The sequence below is a fragment of the Phacochoerus africanus genome, chromosome 1 (genome assembly GCF_016906955.1).
Source record: "Phacochoerus africanus isolate WHEZ1 chromosome 1, ROS_Pafr_v1, whole genome shotgun sequence".
In the NCBI taxonomy this organism is placed as follows: domain Eukaryota; kingdom Metazoa; phylum Chordata; class Mammalia; order Artiodactyla; family Suidae; genus Phacochoerus; species Phacochoerus africanus.
This window is the reverse complement of record NC_062544.1, coordinates 163,052,267-163,066,399: the sequence shown is the minus strand read 5'-3', so window position 1 is coordinate 163,066,399 and position 14,133 is coordinate 163,052,267. Positions and strand designations below refer to the sequence as shown.

General features: G+C 38.6%; 1 protein-coding gene across 8 annotated transcripts in view; it reads left to right on the top strand.

Moving 5' to 3' along the window:
- TFDP2 (transcription factor Dp-2) overlaps nucleotides 1–14,133 on the top strand; it is a 137,306-nt gene that overhangs the window by 80,574 nt on the left and 42,599 nt on the right. For all 8 annotated transcript variants that reach the window (XM_047783750.1, XM_047783767.1, XM_047783739.1 and 5 more), the window contains 3 exons: nucleotides 2,253–2,356; nucleotides 7,226–7,347; nucleotides 8,899–8,946. In XM_047783750.1, coding sequence (XP_047639706.1) covers nucleotides 2,253–2,356; nucleotides 7,226–7,347; nucleotides 8,899–8,946 — 274 coding nt within the window. The remainder of the gene's footprint in view (nucleotides 1–2,252; nucleotides 2,357–7,225; nucleotides 7,348–8,898; nucleotides 8,947–14,133) is intronic.

Genomic DNA, 14,133 nt, shown 5'->3' with positions numbered 1-14,133 from the left:
GCAGATGTCAGGCTGCAAAGCTGAGATGTAGCTTACGAATAGTAGAATGACAGGTAAGTAACAGTAGGCTTTATGAAAATCCAGAAGAAGGGCACCCAAGACCTAGACTCTTGAGGCTGGAGACACCTTATTTAAGGAGGAGGTGACGCAGAGAGCAGAAGCTTTGGAGGTGGAGCTTTGGCCCTTTACTGCCTGGGAGACCTTGTACAGATGAGTTAACCTCACTTTGTCTTCATTTCTTCATGTGTTAGAGTCAGTAATAATATACCCCCCACTGTCGTTTTAAGCACTGAGATGATATATACATATATGGGACGCCTCTGGAGCGAATTCTAGTATATAGTAATTGCTCAGAAAACGGTATGCAGTAAAAGTGCTGCAAGGCAGGAGTTGTCCCAGCGGAGAGAGACTTCCCAGCAAAAAGAAGGGTATGCACCAAAGCTGGAGTGGTTGAGCGGGGGCCTTTCTGGAACTGCAGAGTATCTAATCTGATTGGAGTAGAGGGTGCACGAGGACAGAGTAGCTGATGATGAAACTGGGAAGGGAGGAGGCAGGGGTGAGATCTCCACAAGAAAGCTTTGTTCCATATTGAGGAGCCGGAGAGGCATTTAGGAAGGGCTAGGGCATCTCTGAAGGCCTTCAGTAGGGAGTGTCTAGAACAGTTTTGCCAGTGGAAAGACTGGTTTGTCCCAGATGTGTAGAGGGGCTAGGAAAGCTGTTTGAAGTAAGATATCCAGTTGAGGAAGTGGTGCTCAGCTCTGGCTGCACCTTGGGAACTACCTGGAGAACTTTTACCTGTCTGATGCCCAGGTTCATGCCATATCAACCGCTCTGGAGGTAAGACCCAGGCACTGGTGGTTTTTATTGCTTCCCAGATAATTCTGTTATTCAAACCAGATTTGATAAAATTCCAAATTAAACAAGTGCTGGCAACATAAAGGAAAGAGGGAGAGGAGATAACAAGTAGACATGATGGTCATTTGAATGAGGTTTCTGGATTGGGTCACTGGGTGCGTGGTGATCCTGAACCAAGACTGAAGGAGAAGCAGATTTGGGTTCTAGGCCTTGCTGAGTGAGCATGAGGAAGGTAAAGAATTTGACTTTGAAATGTAGAATTTGAGGGGAAATGATCCCTGACAAAAGGGCAAAGGAAAGCAGAAGGAAAGGAGCTAATGGCACAGTCGAAAGCTCAGGAGACAGAGTAAATAACTAATGAGTGAGCTCCCTGAGGAGGCATGAATGAATTGACTTTGTGTGAGAATTTCTACTCAGAAATAACTAAAAACATATGAGGGTGCAGATAAGTCCACAGGTTGAGGATGAGTAGCTGTAATTGAGCCTGGTGGTCTGAGTTCCTTACTGCCAAAGATCTGCTGAGAGGAGATAAGAGATGGGCATTCAGGAGTTGGCAAGCTTTAGAAGTGGTAAGGAAGGAAGCCACCTGAGGAGCCATGTGTCTTTCTGGTCCTGCTCTTAAATGTTGGTTTTTCCCCAGAGTTTCAATATTGACTCTCACAAACTTCCTGTGTGATCTCCTTTATTACATTAGATGACAGTTATAAGAGAAACATTGATAGACTGTTAAGGAGGAGTTAAGTAGTTGATATTGTAAGTTGGCAAATTATTGATTGGGTTTTTGCTTTAGAGGATAGCACTTTGCTGCCTTAATTTGAAATGTAAATTGTTTAAATCCCTTGGTAATACTCTATAGCCCCCATAGTTTTCACCATCAGTAATTAGGTGACACCACATTTAATTTCTCAACTATAATAAAACTTTAAAAAAACTCAGCTCAAACATTTTGAAAACATGTTAACTTTTAGTATAAATTTTTATAGTATACTGTAAAGAAATTCTAATAGAAATCTATTTCGTATCATGTTGTATACTTCCTGCATTTTGTTGTTGTTGTTGTTCTGTGATTTCTAATAAAGATCTAAGTGGAATTCTCAACTGATATAAACTCTCTTAAGTATTTTTCCCTTTAAAAAAACAACTAAAAGAACTGTGGTTGTCAAATAGACTGAACTATTTCATTTACAAGTTTGCTGTTCAGTGGAACTAATTGTATTCACTACAACAAAGAAATAGTTACTCTGGCTTTTCCATATGGCTTCTTGTTCCTAACTTCCTTATTAAGATAATTACACATTGCTTAAGCAAAGCTGAGGTTAGGACCATGCATGTATAGATACGTAGAAAGTGGCCTTGATATTGCAGAACATTAACCTAGAGTTTTGCTCTCATTTCAGGTAATATTTCATTTGTTGCATTTCCAGTTTCCAGCACCAACTCACCAACAAAGATTTTACCAAAAACCTTAGGACCAATAAATGTGAATGTTGGACCCCAAATGGTAAGAAAATCATCAAATTTTAGGACTTAAAAGTTTGCTTAGGTAAGACTAATTCAAAGGATAGTTGTACTAAAGATGCTTGGTCACATATTCCAGTTAATTTCTTTCATTAATCATTTCTTTTTTGAAGTTTTCTTTCTATCTGAATGTAACTGACTAGTCTTGAGAAAAAGAAAAGCATTGTGCTCCTCGGTGTTTAATTTTCACGTATTTGAATCTGGTTTCTGAATGTGTCATATTAAGGTTTTTGGTTCTTAAATGAGGCTTCTTTTGTTTTCAGTTGTTTAGTTAAATTGATTTGAAATCTATTATGGTTTATGTTCTTTTTTCTTTTTCTTGTAAAACAACTTTTACTGCACTAAGCCGTGTACACTCATATAGATTGATTATGACCCAACAGTTAATCCATATCTGGAGCTACTAATTTGAAACGCTTTGATTAAAGGACATTTGAGAATAAACATCTCACCAATTCATTTTAATCTTTAGAAGTAGAAATAGTGGAAAATAGCTGTTTCTCTGAAGGTATCCCATTAATTATGCTAAAGCTTAAAGTATATAGAATTTTTTTTTTTTTGGTCTTTTTGCCATTTCTTGGGCCACTCCCACAGCATATGGAGGTTCCCAGGCTAGGGGTCGAATCGGAGCTGTAGCCGCCAGCCTACACCAGAGCCACAGCAACACAGGATCCAAGCGGAGTCTGCAACCTACACACAGCTCACGGCAACGCTGGATCCTTAACCCACTGAGCAAGCCCAGGGGTCAAACCACAACCTCATGGTTCCTATTCGGATTCGTTAACCACTGAGCCATGATGGGAGCTCCATCAAAGTATATAGAACTTTTAAGAAAGCATTATTTAGGGAGTTCCCATTGTAGCTCAGCAGTCGCAAATCCAGCTAGCATCCCTGAGGACATGGGTTCAATCCCTGGCCTCGCTTAGTGGGGTAAGGATCTGGTGGTGCCGTGTGGTATAGGTTGCAGATGTGGCTCAGATCCTATGTTGCTGTGGCTGCTATAGCTCCGATTCAATTCCTAGCCTGGAAACTTCCATATGCTGCAGGCATGGCCCTAAAAAGACAAAAAATAAATAAAAATTCAAAAGAAAGCATTATTTAGGAGTTCCCGTCGTGGCGCAGTGGTTAACGAATCCGACTAGGAACCATGAGGTTGCGGGTTCGGTCCCTGCCCTTGCTCCGTGGGTTAACAATCCGGTGTTGCCATGAGCTGTGGTGTAGGTTGCAGACGCGGCTCGGATCCCGCGTTGCTGTGGCTCTGGCGTAGGCCGGTGGCTACAGCTCCGATTAGACCCCCTAGCCTGGGAACCTCCATATGCCGAGGAAGCGGCCCAAGAAATAGCAAAAAGACAAAAAAAAAAAAAAAAAAGCATTATTTATAGACAAAGTTGCGTAGAGCTAATCTAAAAACTATACCTAATTTAAATGGCCTCAACCATCACTAGCAAAAGTATGTAAACATCTGAACAATAATTCTTCCTTGTCGGTGCTTACATCTTATCTACAGAGCAATAAGTATAAATTTTTATTTGTAATGTACTGTACCGTGGACTATGTTAAATGCAAAATTATTTAGACAGAAATCGCTTTTTACATTCTTTGTGGCTTTGGAAAGTCTTTAGGATCTTAAGACATTCTAGACATGACATTTTTCTGGATCCCTTGGGGACAGTTAATCATCTGCAGAATCTAAGCTAAAGTTGTTGCACAATACTATAGCTACGTGAAGAATGTAATCTAGCTCTGAGCCTCATAGAAACTTAAGCCCGGGTGAGTACCCCCATTTCAAGGTAGTTCAGGGTATATTTTTGAGCACTTGATAAGCATCTCCCCTTCACCAGCCACTATAGTGGGTGCAAATGAGAGTGCACAGCTGACTTGAAAGTCAGTATTTTGAAATGTGAATTATATGAATATCAAAATTAAACAAACGTACCTGAACTTTCATGAGTTTGGCCCTTAAAGTGCTCCTCTGTCTTGAGAGACCATTTCCTCTTGGTATTTTAGCAATGCTGCTATGGCTCAAATTTGTGGGGGTTTTTGTTTATTTTTTTAAATTTTATTGAAGTATAGTTGATTTACAGTATTTGTTAATTTCTGCTCTATAGGGTAGTGATTCAGTTATGCACACATATATATGTCATCATTCGTCGTATATCATTCTTTGTCATATTCTTGTCAATTGTGTGTTTTTTTTTTGTCTTTAGGGCCGATCCGTAGCATGTGGAGGTTCCCAGGCTAGGGGTCCAACAGGAGCTACAGCTGCTGGCCTACACCACAGCTGCAGCAATGCCAGATCTAGGCTGTGTTTGCGACCTACACCACAGTTCACGGCAACGCCGTATTTTTGACCCACTGAGCCAGGCCAGGGATTAAACCCGCAACCTCATGGTTCCTAGTTGAATTCATTTCCGCTGTGCCACGACGGGAACTCCCATTGTGGTTTATCATAGGAGATTGAATACAGTTCCCTGTGCTATATAGTAGGACTTTGTTGTTTATCCATGCTTTGGCTCAAGTTTGATTTCCTCTTTTGGAAATGTAATTTTTCTTCCCATTGTCAGTTTGAACTAGTGTACATTTAAGCCTTTACACACTTCAGTTGTGACAATAAGTAGTCATGTGTGTTCCCAATTTCTGCACACCTGAGAATCAGCAAAGCAAAAGTTGGAAGAAGAGATTTGAGGCTCTCTTTTAAAATAGGCCAGCCCAAGGCCTTCATTTGTCTCCCTATTTCTGAGTAGCTTTTTGCAGTTCTGAGTCTCTTCCACGTATCAGAATTTTCTTTTTGATTTCATGATTTGTTGTAGTTTGATTTCCTAATGTATTGTAGAACCGCAATGAAAGCATTTCTCTCTTCTTCTCTTACTTGTCTCTTTTAAACATTTTCCCCTCACCTTCAATCTCTCATCCATGATTTTTTAAAAAATTGTTAGAAAATTCTTAAAACCTCACCTGTTTGCTTCTTACATTTGTCCTTCTCTGCTCACCCTTTAAATTTTCCATGTCTCTTTGGAAGCCTAATGTTAACGGTAGAAGTTTCCCTTTTTTTTTTTTTTTTTGTTTGGTTTTTTGTCTTTTAGGGCAGCACCCATGGCATATGGAGGTTCCCAGGCTAGGGCTGAAATTGGAGCTGTAGCTGCTGGCCTACATCAGAGCCACAGCAACGCCAGATCCGAGCTGCATCTGTGACCTATACCACAGCTCACGGCAACGCCAGATTCTTAACCCACTGAGAAAGACCAGGGATCGAACCTGCGTCCTCGTGGATGCTAGTCAGATTTGTTTCCGCTGAGCCATGACCAGAACTCCATAATGGTAGAAATTTCAAAAGGCCTCATTAAAAAAAGGTGTTTCCTGTGTTTATAGAAACTAGTTTAGCAGTAACTGTTTTAGTTTGGGATACTTACCATTTTCTTAAGAGGATCTGGTTTTCTCTATATAAGATAATCTCATGCTTGTCTTTATTTTAACATGGTTTAAAAATTGAGTATTTCTTATGGTGAAACAAAAATTTTGTCAAACAGTGAAATCCTCTAAAGTAACATTTTATAATTATATAGAGTCTTTCTTTTCAGAATATAGATGCTCTGTTGGCTTTTCTTGTTGTATAGATGGCAGTAGCACATAAAATATCTTGATTGAGGACAGAAAATCTCCAGAATGAGGTTCAGTTACTCTATGATTTTCGTAGGCCAACTGTAATCAATTGTCAAAGAAATATATGATTACATTTAAATTAAGGATGTGTGGGGTATTTTTGTGGGGAGGTGGAGGAGACTATACAGTTTAAAATGTTCATTTTTCTTATCCGATCAACTGAATATTACTTTAATTTGGGATTTCAAAATTAAGGTTCATTTTTATAAAGTATGTGTTACTTATCACCTATATGCACTACTTTTCCTGTGTTCACTGGTTGATCAAGTTGTGTTGACTTTCCTTGGGTTTTGTTTCTTTAAAAATTTTTTTTTGGCTGCACTTGAGGATCCAACTGCACCACAGTGGTGACCTGAGCCATGGCAGTGATGATGAATCCTTAACCACCAGGCCATAAGGAACTCCTGGTTTTGTTTCTTAAAGCTATTGCTATCCTAGCTTTTTTTTTTTTTTCTTTTCTTTTTGGCTGCCCCCGAGACATATGGAAGTGCCCAGACACGGATCGAATCTCAGCCCGAGCTAAGACCCACGCTACAGCTGTGGCAATGCTGGATCCTTAACCCACTGTGTTGGCCTGGGGCTCAAACCTGCATCTCTGCAGAGACAAGCCAGATCATTAACCCATTGTGCCACAGTAGGAACTCCTGTCATGGTCCTAGTTTAAGAACTCATTGCAGGAGTTCCCGTTGTGGCACAGCAGAAACGAATCTGACTAGGAACCATGAGGTTGCAGGTTCAAACCCTGGCTCCACTCAGTGAGTTAAGGATCCGGTGTTGCTGTGAGCTGTGGTTTAGGTCGCAGTCATGGCTCAGATCCCAAGTTGCTGTGCCTGTGGCATAGGTTGGCAGCTGTAGCTCTGATTCAAGCCCTAGCCTGGGAGCCTCCATATGCACCAGGTGTGGCCCTAAAAGACAAAAAATATATATGTTGTCAGTTGACAACTTAATCCTTCCAAATTGCTGTTCACGTGCTGAAACCTACCTTGTGATTTCATATCAGTATTCAGGGTACTGTGCTTAGCTTAGGATATAAGTGAGTCAAAGGGATTGCTTGTGTTTGAGATGCTTGATATTAAGTACATTTTAGACTGTAAGGTTTCCTCCTTGTGTGTGGGTAAGCATCAGCATTATTTTCTGCCTGTAGGCTTTTCTTAACAACTGTGAATATTGTTTTCTTTGTCCTGTCTTACAGATTATAAGCACACCACAGAGACTAACCAGTTCAGGAAGTGTTCTGATTGGGAGTCCGTATACCCCTGCGCCAGCAATGGTTACTCAGACACACATAGCAGAAGCTACTGGCTGGGTCCCTGGGTAAGCCTTTTGCTGCAGATTACCATGTTTAAAAGCATTTTTTTTTTAAGTTATAATCTTTTTTTCTATCTTCTGTTCTTGTTTTATGTTGTTAAAAGTGAGTATCTTTCCTTTAACATCACCCATTTTATTTTACTTTATATCTTAGATGTAAATCAGCTCTGGAGCAAGCATTTTTTATTTTTTTTATTTTAAATTTTAAAAATTTTTCTAATGATTTTTATTTTTTCTATTATAGCTAGCTGTTTTATGGAGCAACTATTTTTAAACAGAAAAATAGTACAATAACTGATTGTAACTGAATCTTCTGACTTTCTTCAACTCTGGAGGAAGACTGCTTTTCATGATTATGACATTTAGCTGCTTTGGGAATGTGAAAAGTACATTTTACATTGTTTTAACAAACTTAAGAAAGGAGTTACACATCGAAGGAGTTGAATATTAAGTTATATATATATATATATATACATATATATATATATATATATATATACACTCAGAATTTCCCCTCTGCATTCTTATTCCCTTTAAAACTGGAAAAGGAAATAGGAAAAGGAGGCCAAATACATTAAAACTTTCATTGAGTTTTATCTTAATTCTTTTCTTTTTTTTATTTCCCCAATATGTTATTTTTTTTCCACTTTTATTTCCCTTGATTCTTTTTAATCACTGGCAGTTAATTCAGTATTCCTTCTATGTTACTGATTTGCCACTTTGAGTATCAAGTCTGTACATGTTTCATCTTTATCTGTAAAATCCCTTTACCTGATCTTTCTCTACTCCTTATCACTTTAGCATCTCATCCTTCCGTAAAAGGAAAAGAAATAGTAAAATAAATGACCCAAAACTTCATTTCCTCACTTTAGTAGTTCTTTCCAGAGTGGCATCTGTGCTGTGGTTCTATCATTGACTTAACACTTGTGAGTTCTAGCAAGCAGACAGTAAGTCTTAGCTAAGAATCTCCTTGCTTCAAGGATATTGAAGAAATGAATCAAATAACAATGCTGGAAGTGCTTTAAGACACACATACACAACAGAGAAGGGTTTCATATATATACATACTTTTCCAATAAAATGAAGTGACAGAATCACCTCTAATTCCGTGGCCCTTATTCAGTCCTTAACAACATTCTCATGTAGATCTAAAATTTTTTTCATACGTGAAAACCAAACTTACGCCAGTAGTGTTGGCCCACTCTAGAGATGACCAGAGTTTGGCTATTTTTGGCACCAGCTGTGCTTTATTTTGGGGGTAGTGTAATTTTCTAGTATTTTGATAGTCATCTCAAAGTGATAAAACTTTTCTGTGCCTTCTCCTCTATGAATCTGTAATATGTTCCTCTCTAAAGATTCATTGAGCTCATTTCAAAGTATGACTATTATGTTGTGATTTCTTGTTCCAGTTGATAAAGTTTTTATTTTATGTACATATCTCTTATATTTGTTAGTTTTGTGTTTGGATATGGAATTAGCCAAGTTATAATCAGGTATTCATTAAATAAAGTTCTTCATGCATAAATTCGTTTTAATGGTATCTTTTCTTCTTTGTAGTGATAGAAAACGGGCTAGAGAATTTATAGACTCTGACTTTTCAGAAAGGTGAGTACAAGTACTTTGTTTAAGAGATGCTACTGCATAGAGAAGGGTTTGGTGCCCAAACTCTAAGTTATGAGATGTTTTTCTTCATATAACTTTAACTTTGTTGAGTTTCTACTATAATTTCATTCCACATTAGTATTCTGCTTCACTCATCATTACGTAAATATATTATATTTGTGTTTTCAAAAGATATTATTCAATGAGGAGACTGGCTGTTGGAAGTATGCCATTTAGTCCCCTCCTTCCTTTTGGGAGTTGGATTTGTCTATCAAAGTTAATATTCCACATTACCTCAACATACCCAAACTTTTTAAAAACAAGTCTTATTGCACATACTTAAAGATCCTAGTAAATTCTCATTTCTTTTATTTTTTTTGATCAGGTTCTATTGAGATATATACTGCACTAAGTTTAAGGTATACAGCATAATGATTTGTTTTACATATGAAATGATTATCACAGTAAGTTTAGTACCATCTGTCATCTCATATGGGTACAAAATTTAAGAAAATAAAATGTTTTGGGAGTTCCCATTGTGATACAGTGGAAACAATTCTGACTAGGAGCCATGAAGTTGCCGGTTCAGTCCCTCTCCTTGCTCAGGGGGTTACAGATCTGGCATTCCCGTGAACTGTGGTGTAGGCCACAGACTTGGCTCGGATCTGATGTTGCCGTGGCTGTGGCGAAGGCCGGTAGCTGTAGCTCCAATTAGACCCCTAGCCCGGGAACCTCCATATGCTGCGGGTGCATCCCTAAAAAGCAAAAAAAAAAAAAAATGTTTTCTTGTGATGAGAACTCTTAGGATTTACTCTCTTAACAAACGTTTGTATATAACGTACAGCTGTGTCAATTTATCATCTGGTCTATTACATCTCCATTTTTTCTTAAATAATACATGGAGGATAGTATAACCTTTCCTTAGGTTATACTGTTAGGAACTTGGCTCTCAGCTCCTGGTGTGCATCAGAATCACCTCTGGTCTGTTGAATAAACTATAATTGCCTAAGTCAGAAGCTCCAGGATTAAAAATGTTCACCTTAGGGTCATTAATTGAATTTAAGTTCAATATTCCACACAAGCCACTATACTGAATATCATGTTAATGTCACACTATGTTAAAATAAGACAATCTCAGACCCATTGAATTCTGTAAGATGGATATCATTTTATTTTATTTATTTATTTATTTTTTGTCTTTTTGCCTTTTCTAGGGCCGCTCCCATGGCATATGGCGGTTCCCGGGCTAGGGGTCGAATTGGAGCTATAGCCGCCAGCCTACGCCAGAGCCACAACAACGTGGGATCCAAGCCGAGTCTTTGACCTACACCACAGCTCATGGCAACGCTGGATCCTTAACCCACTGAGCAAGGCCAGGGTTCGAACCCACAACCTCATGGTTCCTAGTCAGATTTGTTAACCACTGAGCCACGACGGGAACTCCTGGATATCATTTTAGATAAGACTTTACCAGTAATACTTCTTTAAATTTAATTTTGGTTGTAAGATTTATGTAATTGCTTTTTTCAACGGTATTTTAGTTTCCTTTCTCCTGCTAAGTCATCTGCTTTCAATACAACAGTTTCTGTCTTCAATTTCTAGTAGCAGTCTCTGGGTTTTCTGTGCATTGAGAAACTAGATGGCCAGAGGTGTTAGAGTTCAGTCTAAAATAAGAGTGAGTAGGCTCTGAGTGAGGACCTTGGGGCTGTATTAAGAAATGTGTGTTTTCTTGCATTGACACCAGCTCTGCTTTAGTTCCTTGGTGGCCTCTGTTCTTACATCTTGGATTGGATCTTAACTGTTTTAAACCGTGTCTGAGGAACTGCTGTATCATGTAGAAAAAGATGACAAGATGGTCTTTTCTCTCTAATGGAAATTCCTTTTTTCCAGCTCATACTGGTTTTTTTCTTCATGTTTATCCTTGGAAAGGGCAGCAGTACAAGTTTTTAATTGTATGTTTAGCAAGATTTAAGGCCTTATAATGGAACTATTCATTAGTTATGATTGGTGGTACTTGTGTATTGCAAATAATATAAAAATAAATTTTTAAAAATCTTTAATGATTTTTTTTCATTATAGCTAGTTTACAGTGCTCTGTCATTTTTCTACCATACAGCAAGGTGACACAGTCACACACACACACACACACACACACACACACACACGTGTATATTCAAAAAATAAGGTTCTTTTTATTCCTTATAAGAGAGAAGACTCTGAAGATCACAAATAAAAGTGCTAGGTTAAATTTGTTGCTACAGCCATTGATTTGACTTTCCCTTTTAGCATTTGATTCAGTCGGCTTTTTTTCTTGTGCTTTTTATTCTTTTTTTTTTTTTAAATTTTTATTTATTTAATTATTTATTTTTCCCCAATACATTACATTTTTTTCCTGCTGTACAGCAAGATGACCCAGTTATACATACATGTATACATTCTTTTTACTCACATTATCATGCTCCATCGTAAGTGACTAGACTCTTTTTATTCCTTAATGTAACTTTTCTGTAATAAATCCTATCCCCCCCAACCAAACCACAAAGATTACTACACATGCTTTCCTTTTTGTGTCGTTCTAACAAGTGTTATTTTCCTCCAAATATGTGTTTTTCTGTAATGCCGTGAGAAGTCTTCAGTTCCTTTTTCCCACGTGCTGAACTTCAAAAAGCCAGCTCTCAACCACAAATTAATCTTCTTCATCTCTTCATTGTTTTTGTATGTGGATTTACTATCATACATAGTTCGATATTAGTGTTTCTCAGGGATAAGGAGATGTATATTACATGTGTGTATTTACATATGTATATAGAAAACATCCTCCCACATAGATACATGCACAAGCTTTTCATCCTCATCTTACCACTTGACAGTTCAACTTGAAGTGTGCTTTACACAGCTGTTTCTTCATGGGGCTCATTTGCAAGAGTAGATCAGTTTCCAAAGAAATTGTGTGGGTATGTAAAGGATCCACTGGGGAGTTCTCATTAGTTTTTTCTTTGTGTTCTGATCCGTTAGACTTCTTTGCAAAGAGTTTATGGAAGGAGCTGTGAAAGCCCCCTTTCTGGTTTTGCCCAGGGTTTTGTTTTGGTTTTTTTTCCCCCTCTTTTTTTAGGGCTGCATCTGTGGCATGTGGAAGTTCCCAGGCTAGGGCTGGAATCAGGGCTGTAGCTGCCAGCCTGTGCCACAGCAACACCAGATCCGAGCTACCTCTGCACTCTACACCACAGCTCATGGCAATACTGATCCTTAACCCACTGAGGAGAGCCATGGATCAAATCCACGTGTTCGTGATCCTAGTCAGGTTTGTTACGACTGAGTTACAACGGGAACTCTTTGCCTGGGGTTTTGATCCTGAAGGTTGTTGGTTCACTTTCACTTTCTCCTTTTGGATAGAATCTTCCTTTGGACAGAATTCTCCTAAATGGGTCTCTTTCTAATAGGGAAGGGACTTATTTGGGACCTTTGTTGGGGGATGAAGGTCCTGCCTATATCACGGGCAGCGGCACTAGCCTACATATATTTCATTTTATTCCTGTCTTAGCTGAATAGGATTTAGCTCAATGGTGTTTCACTTTTCCTCTGTGCTCGTATAATCTTAAGATCTTTTTTTCCTGCTGGATTACATTTAAAATCCTTTTATTTCCAATAAACTAATATAATTTAAACTATAGTAAGCTAATACTGACAAAAATCAATGTAATTAATATCTGCACTGCTTCAGTGATATTTATGGAATTGTTGATTCAATAAATATTTTGAATATCTGCTAAATGTTGGTATTTTCTAGGCATTAGCAAGAATAATAAACAAGATGGATAAGTCTTGGAGTTCCTGCTGTAGCACAGTGGGTTAAGGATCCAGTGTTGCCACAGCTGTGTGCCACAGAGTCAATCCCTGGCCCAGGAGTTTCCATACGCCATGGTTGCAGCCAAAAAAAAAAAAAAAAAAGATGGATAAGTCTCTGCCCTTAAAGAGCTTATATTTGGGGTAGGGAGCAATAAGCAAGATAATTTTATATTGTGATAGGTGGTATGTAGGAAACTTAGAAGAATGGTTTGTAGGGTATTGGAAGGGTGGTGGCTACCTTGGAAAGGCTTCTCCAAGAAGGGGACATTTGAGTGCAAAGAAGTCAGCCATGTAGATATCCTGGGGAAGCCAGGGATTCTAGGTTGAGGAAATGGCAGAGACCTAGCTCCTCATTGAGGGACCAGGTAATACTTGGGGCACAGTGACTTGGAGATAGTGAGAGAGTCAGAATGATATGAGTGAGATGAGGATGGAGAGGTAGGCAGCGGTCGGAGTATGAAAGGCCTTATAGACCATGATAGAGAATTTGGTTTGTATTCTAAACAGGGTTTTAAGCAGGAAAGTGACATGATCTAATTTACCCTGACTGCTGAGGGGGAAATGAACTCTAAGGAGACAAGAGAAGAAGCAGGAAAATCAGAAGGCTGTTGGGGGGGGCAGTGGCCTGACAGTGGAGATGGAGTAAAAAAGGATACATTTTGGAGGTAGAATCAGTAAGATATATTGATAGATTGAATGAAGGGGAGAAAGAAAGGATGGCTTTATTGACTTTTGTTTTGCAGTAAGAGCTGAATGGATATTGATGCCTTTTACATTTATTGTAGTTAGGAGTAGGTTGGGGAGGAACTGAGTTTTATTTAGGACATACAGAGTTTGAGAAGTTGATAAGTTATCTACATGATATCATTAGTGTATAAGTGATATCTAACTTGTTAATTGCCACAAGCCTGGGTGACAAAGAGGGGAGAGAGTATATATCCATGACTGATCAACATTTCCTGTTCAACAACCCTCCCCCAACAAACACAATGTATATGTACAGGAAAAGTGGGGTTGAGTTGGGTTTTTTATTTTTCTAAATTATATTACTAAGTTATTTTGCTGATTTAAACATTCTAGTTGACTTATTTTAATGGGAAATGACGTTTTTATTGTGTATTATATATAATTTCTTATTTATTTATTTATTTTTTGCCTTTTTGTCTTTTTTAGGGCCACATATGGAGGTTCCCAGTCTAGGGGTCAAATCAGAGCTGTAGCTGCCGGCCTACACCACAGCCACAGCAATGTGGGATCTGTGACCTACACCACAGCTCATGGCAGTGCTGGATCCTTAACCCACTGAGCAAGGCTAGGGATTGAACCCGAATCCTCATGGATGCC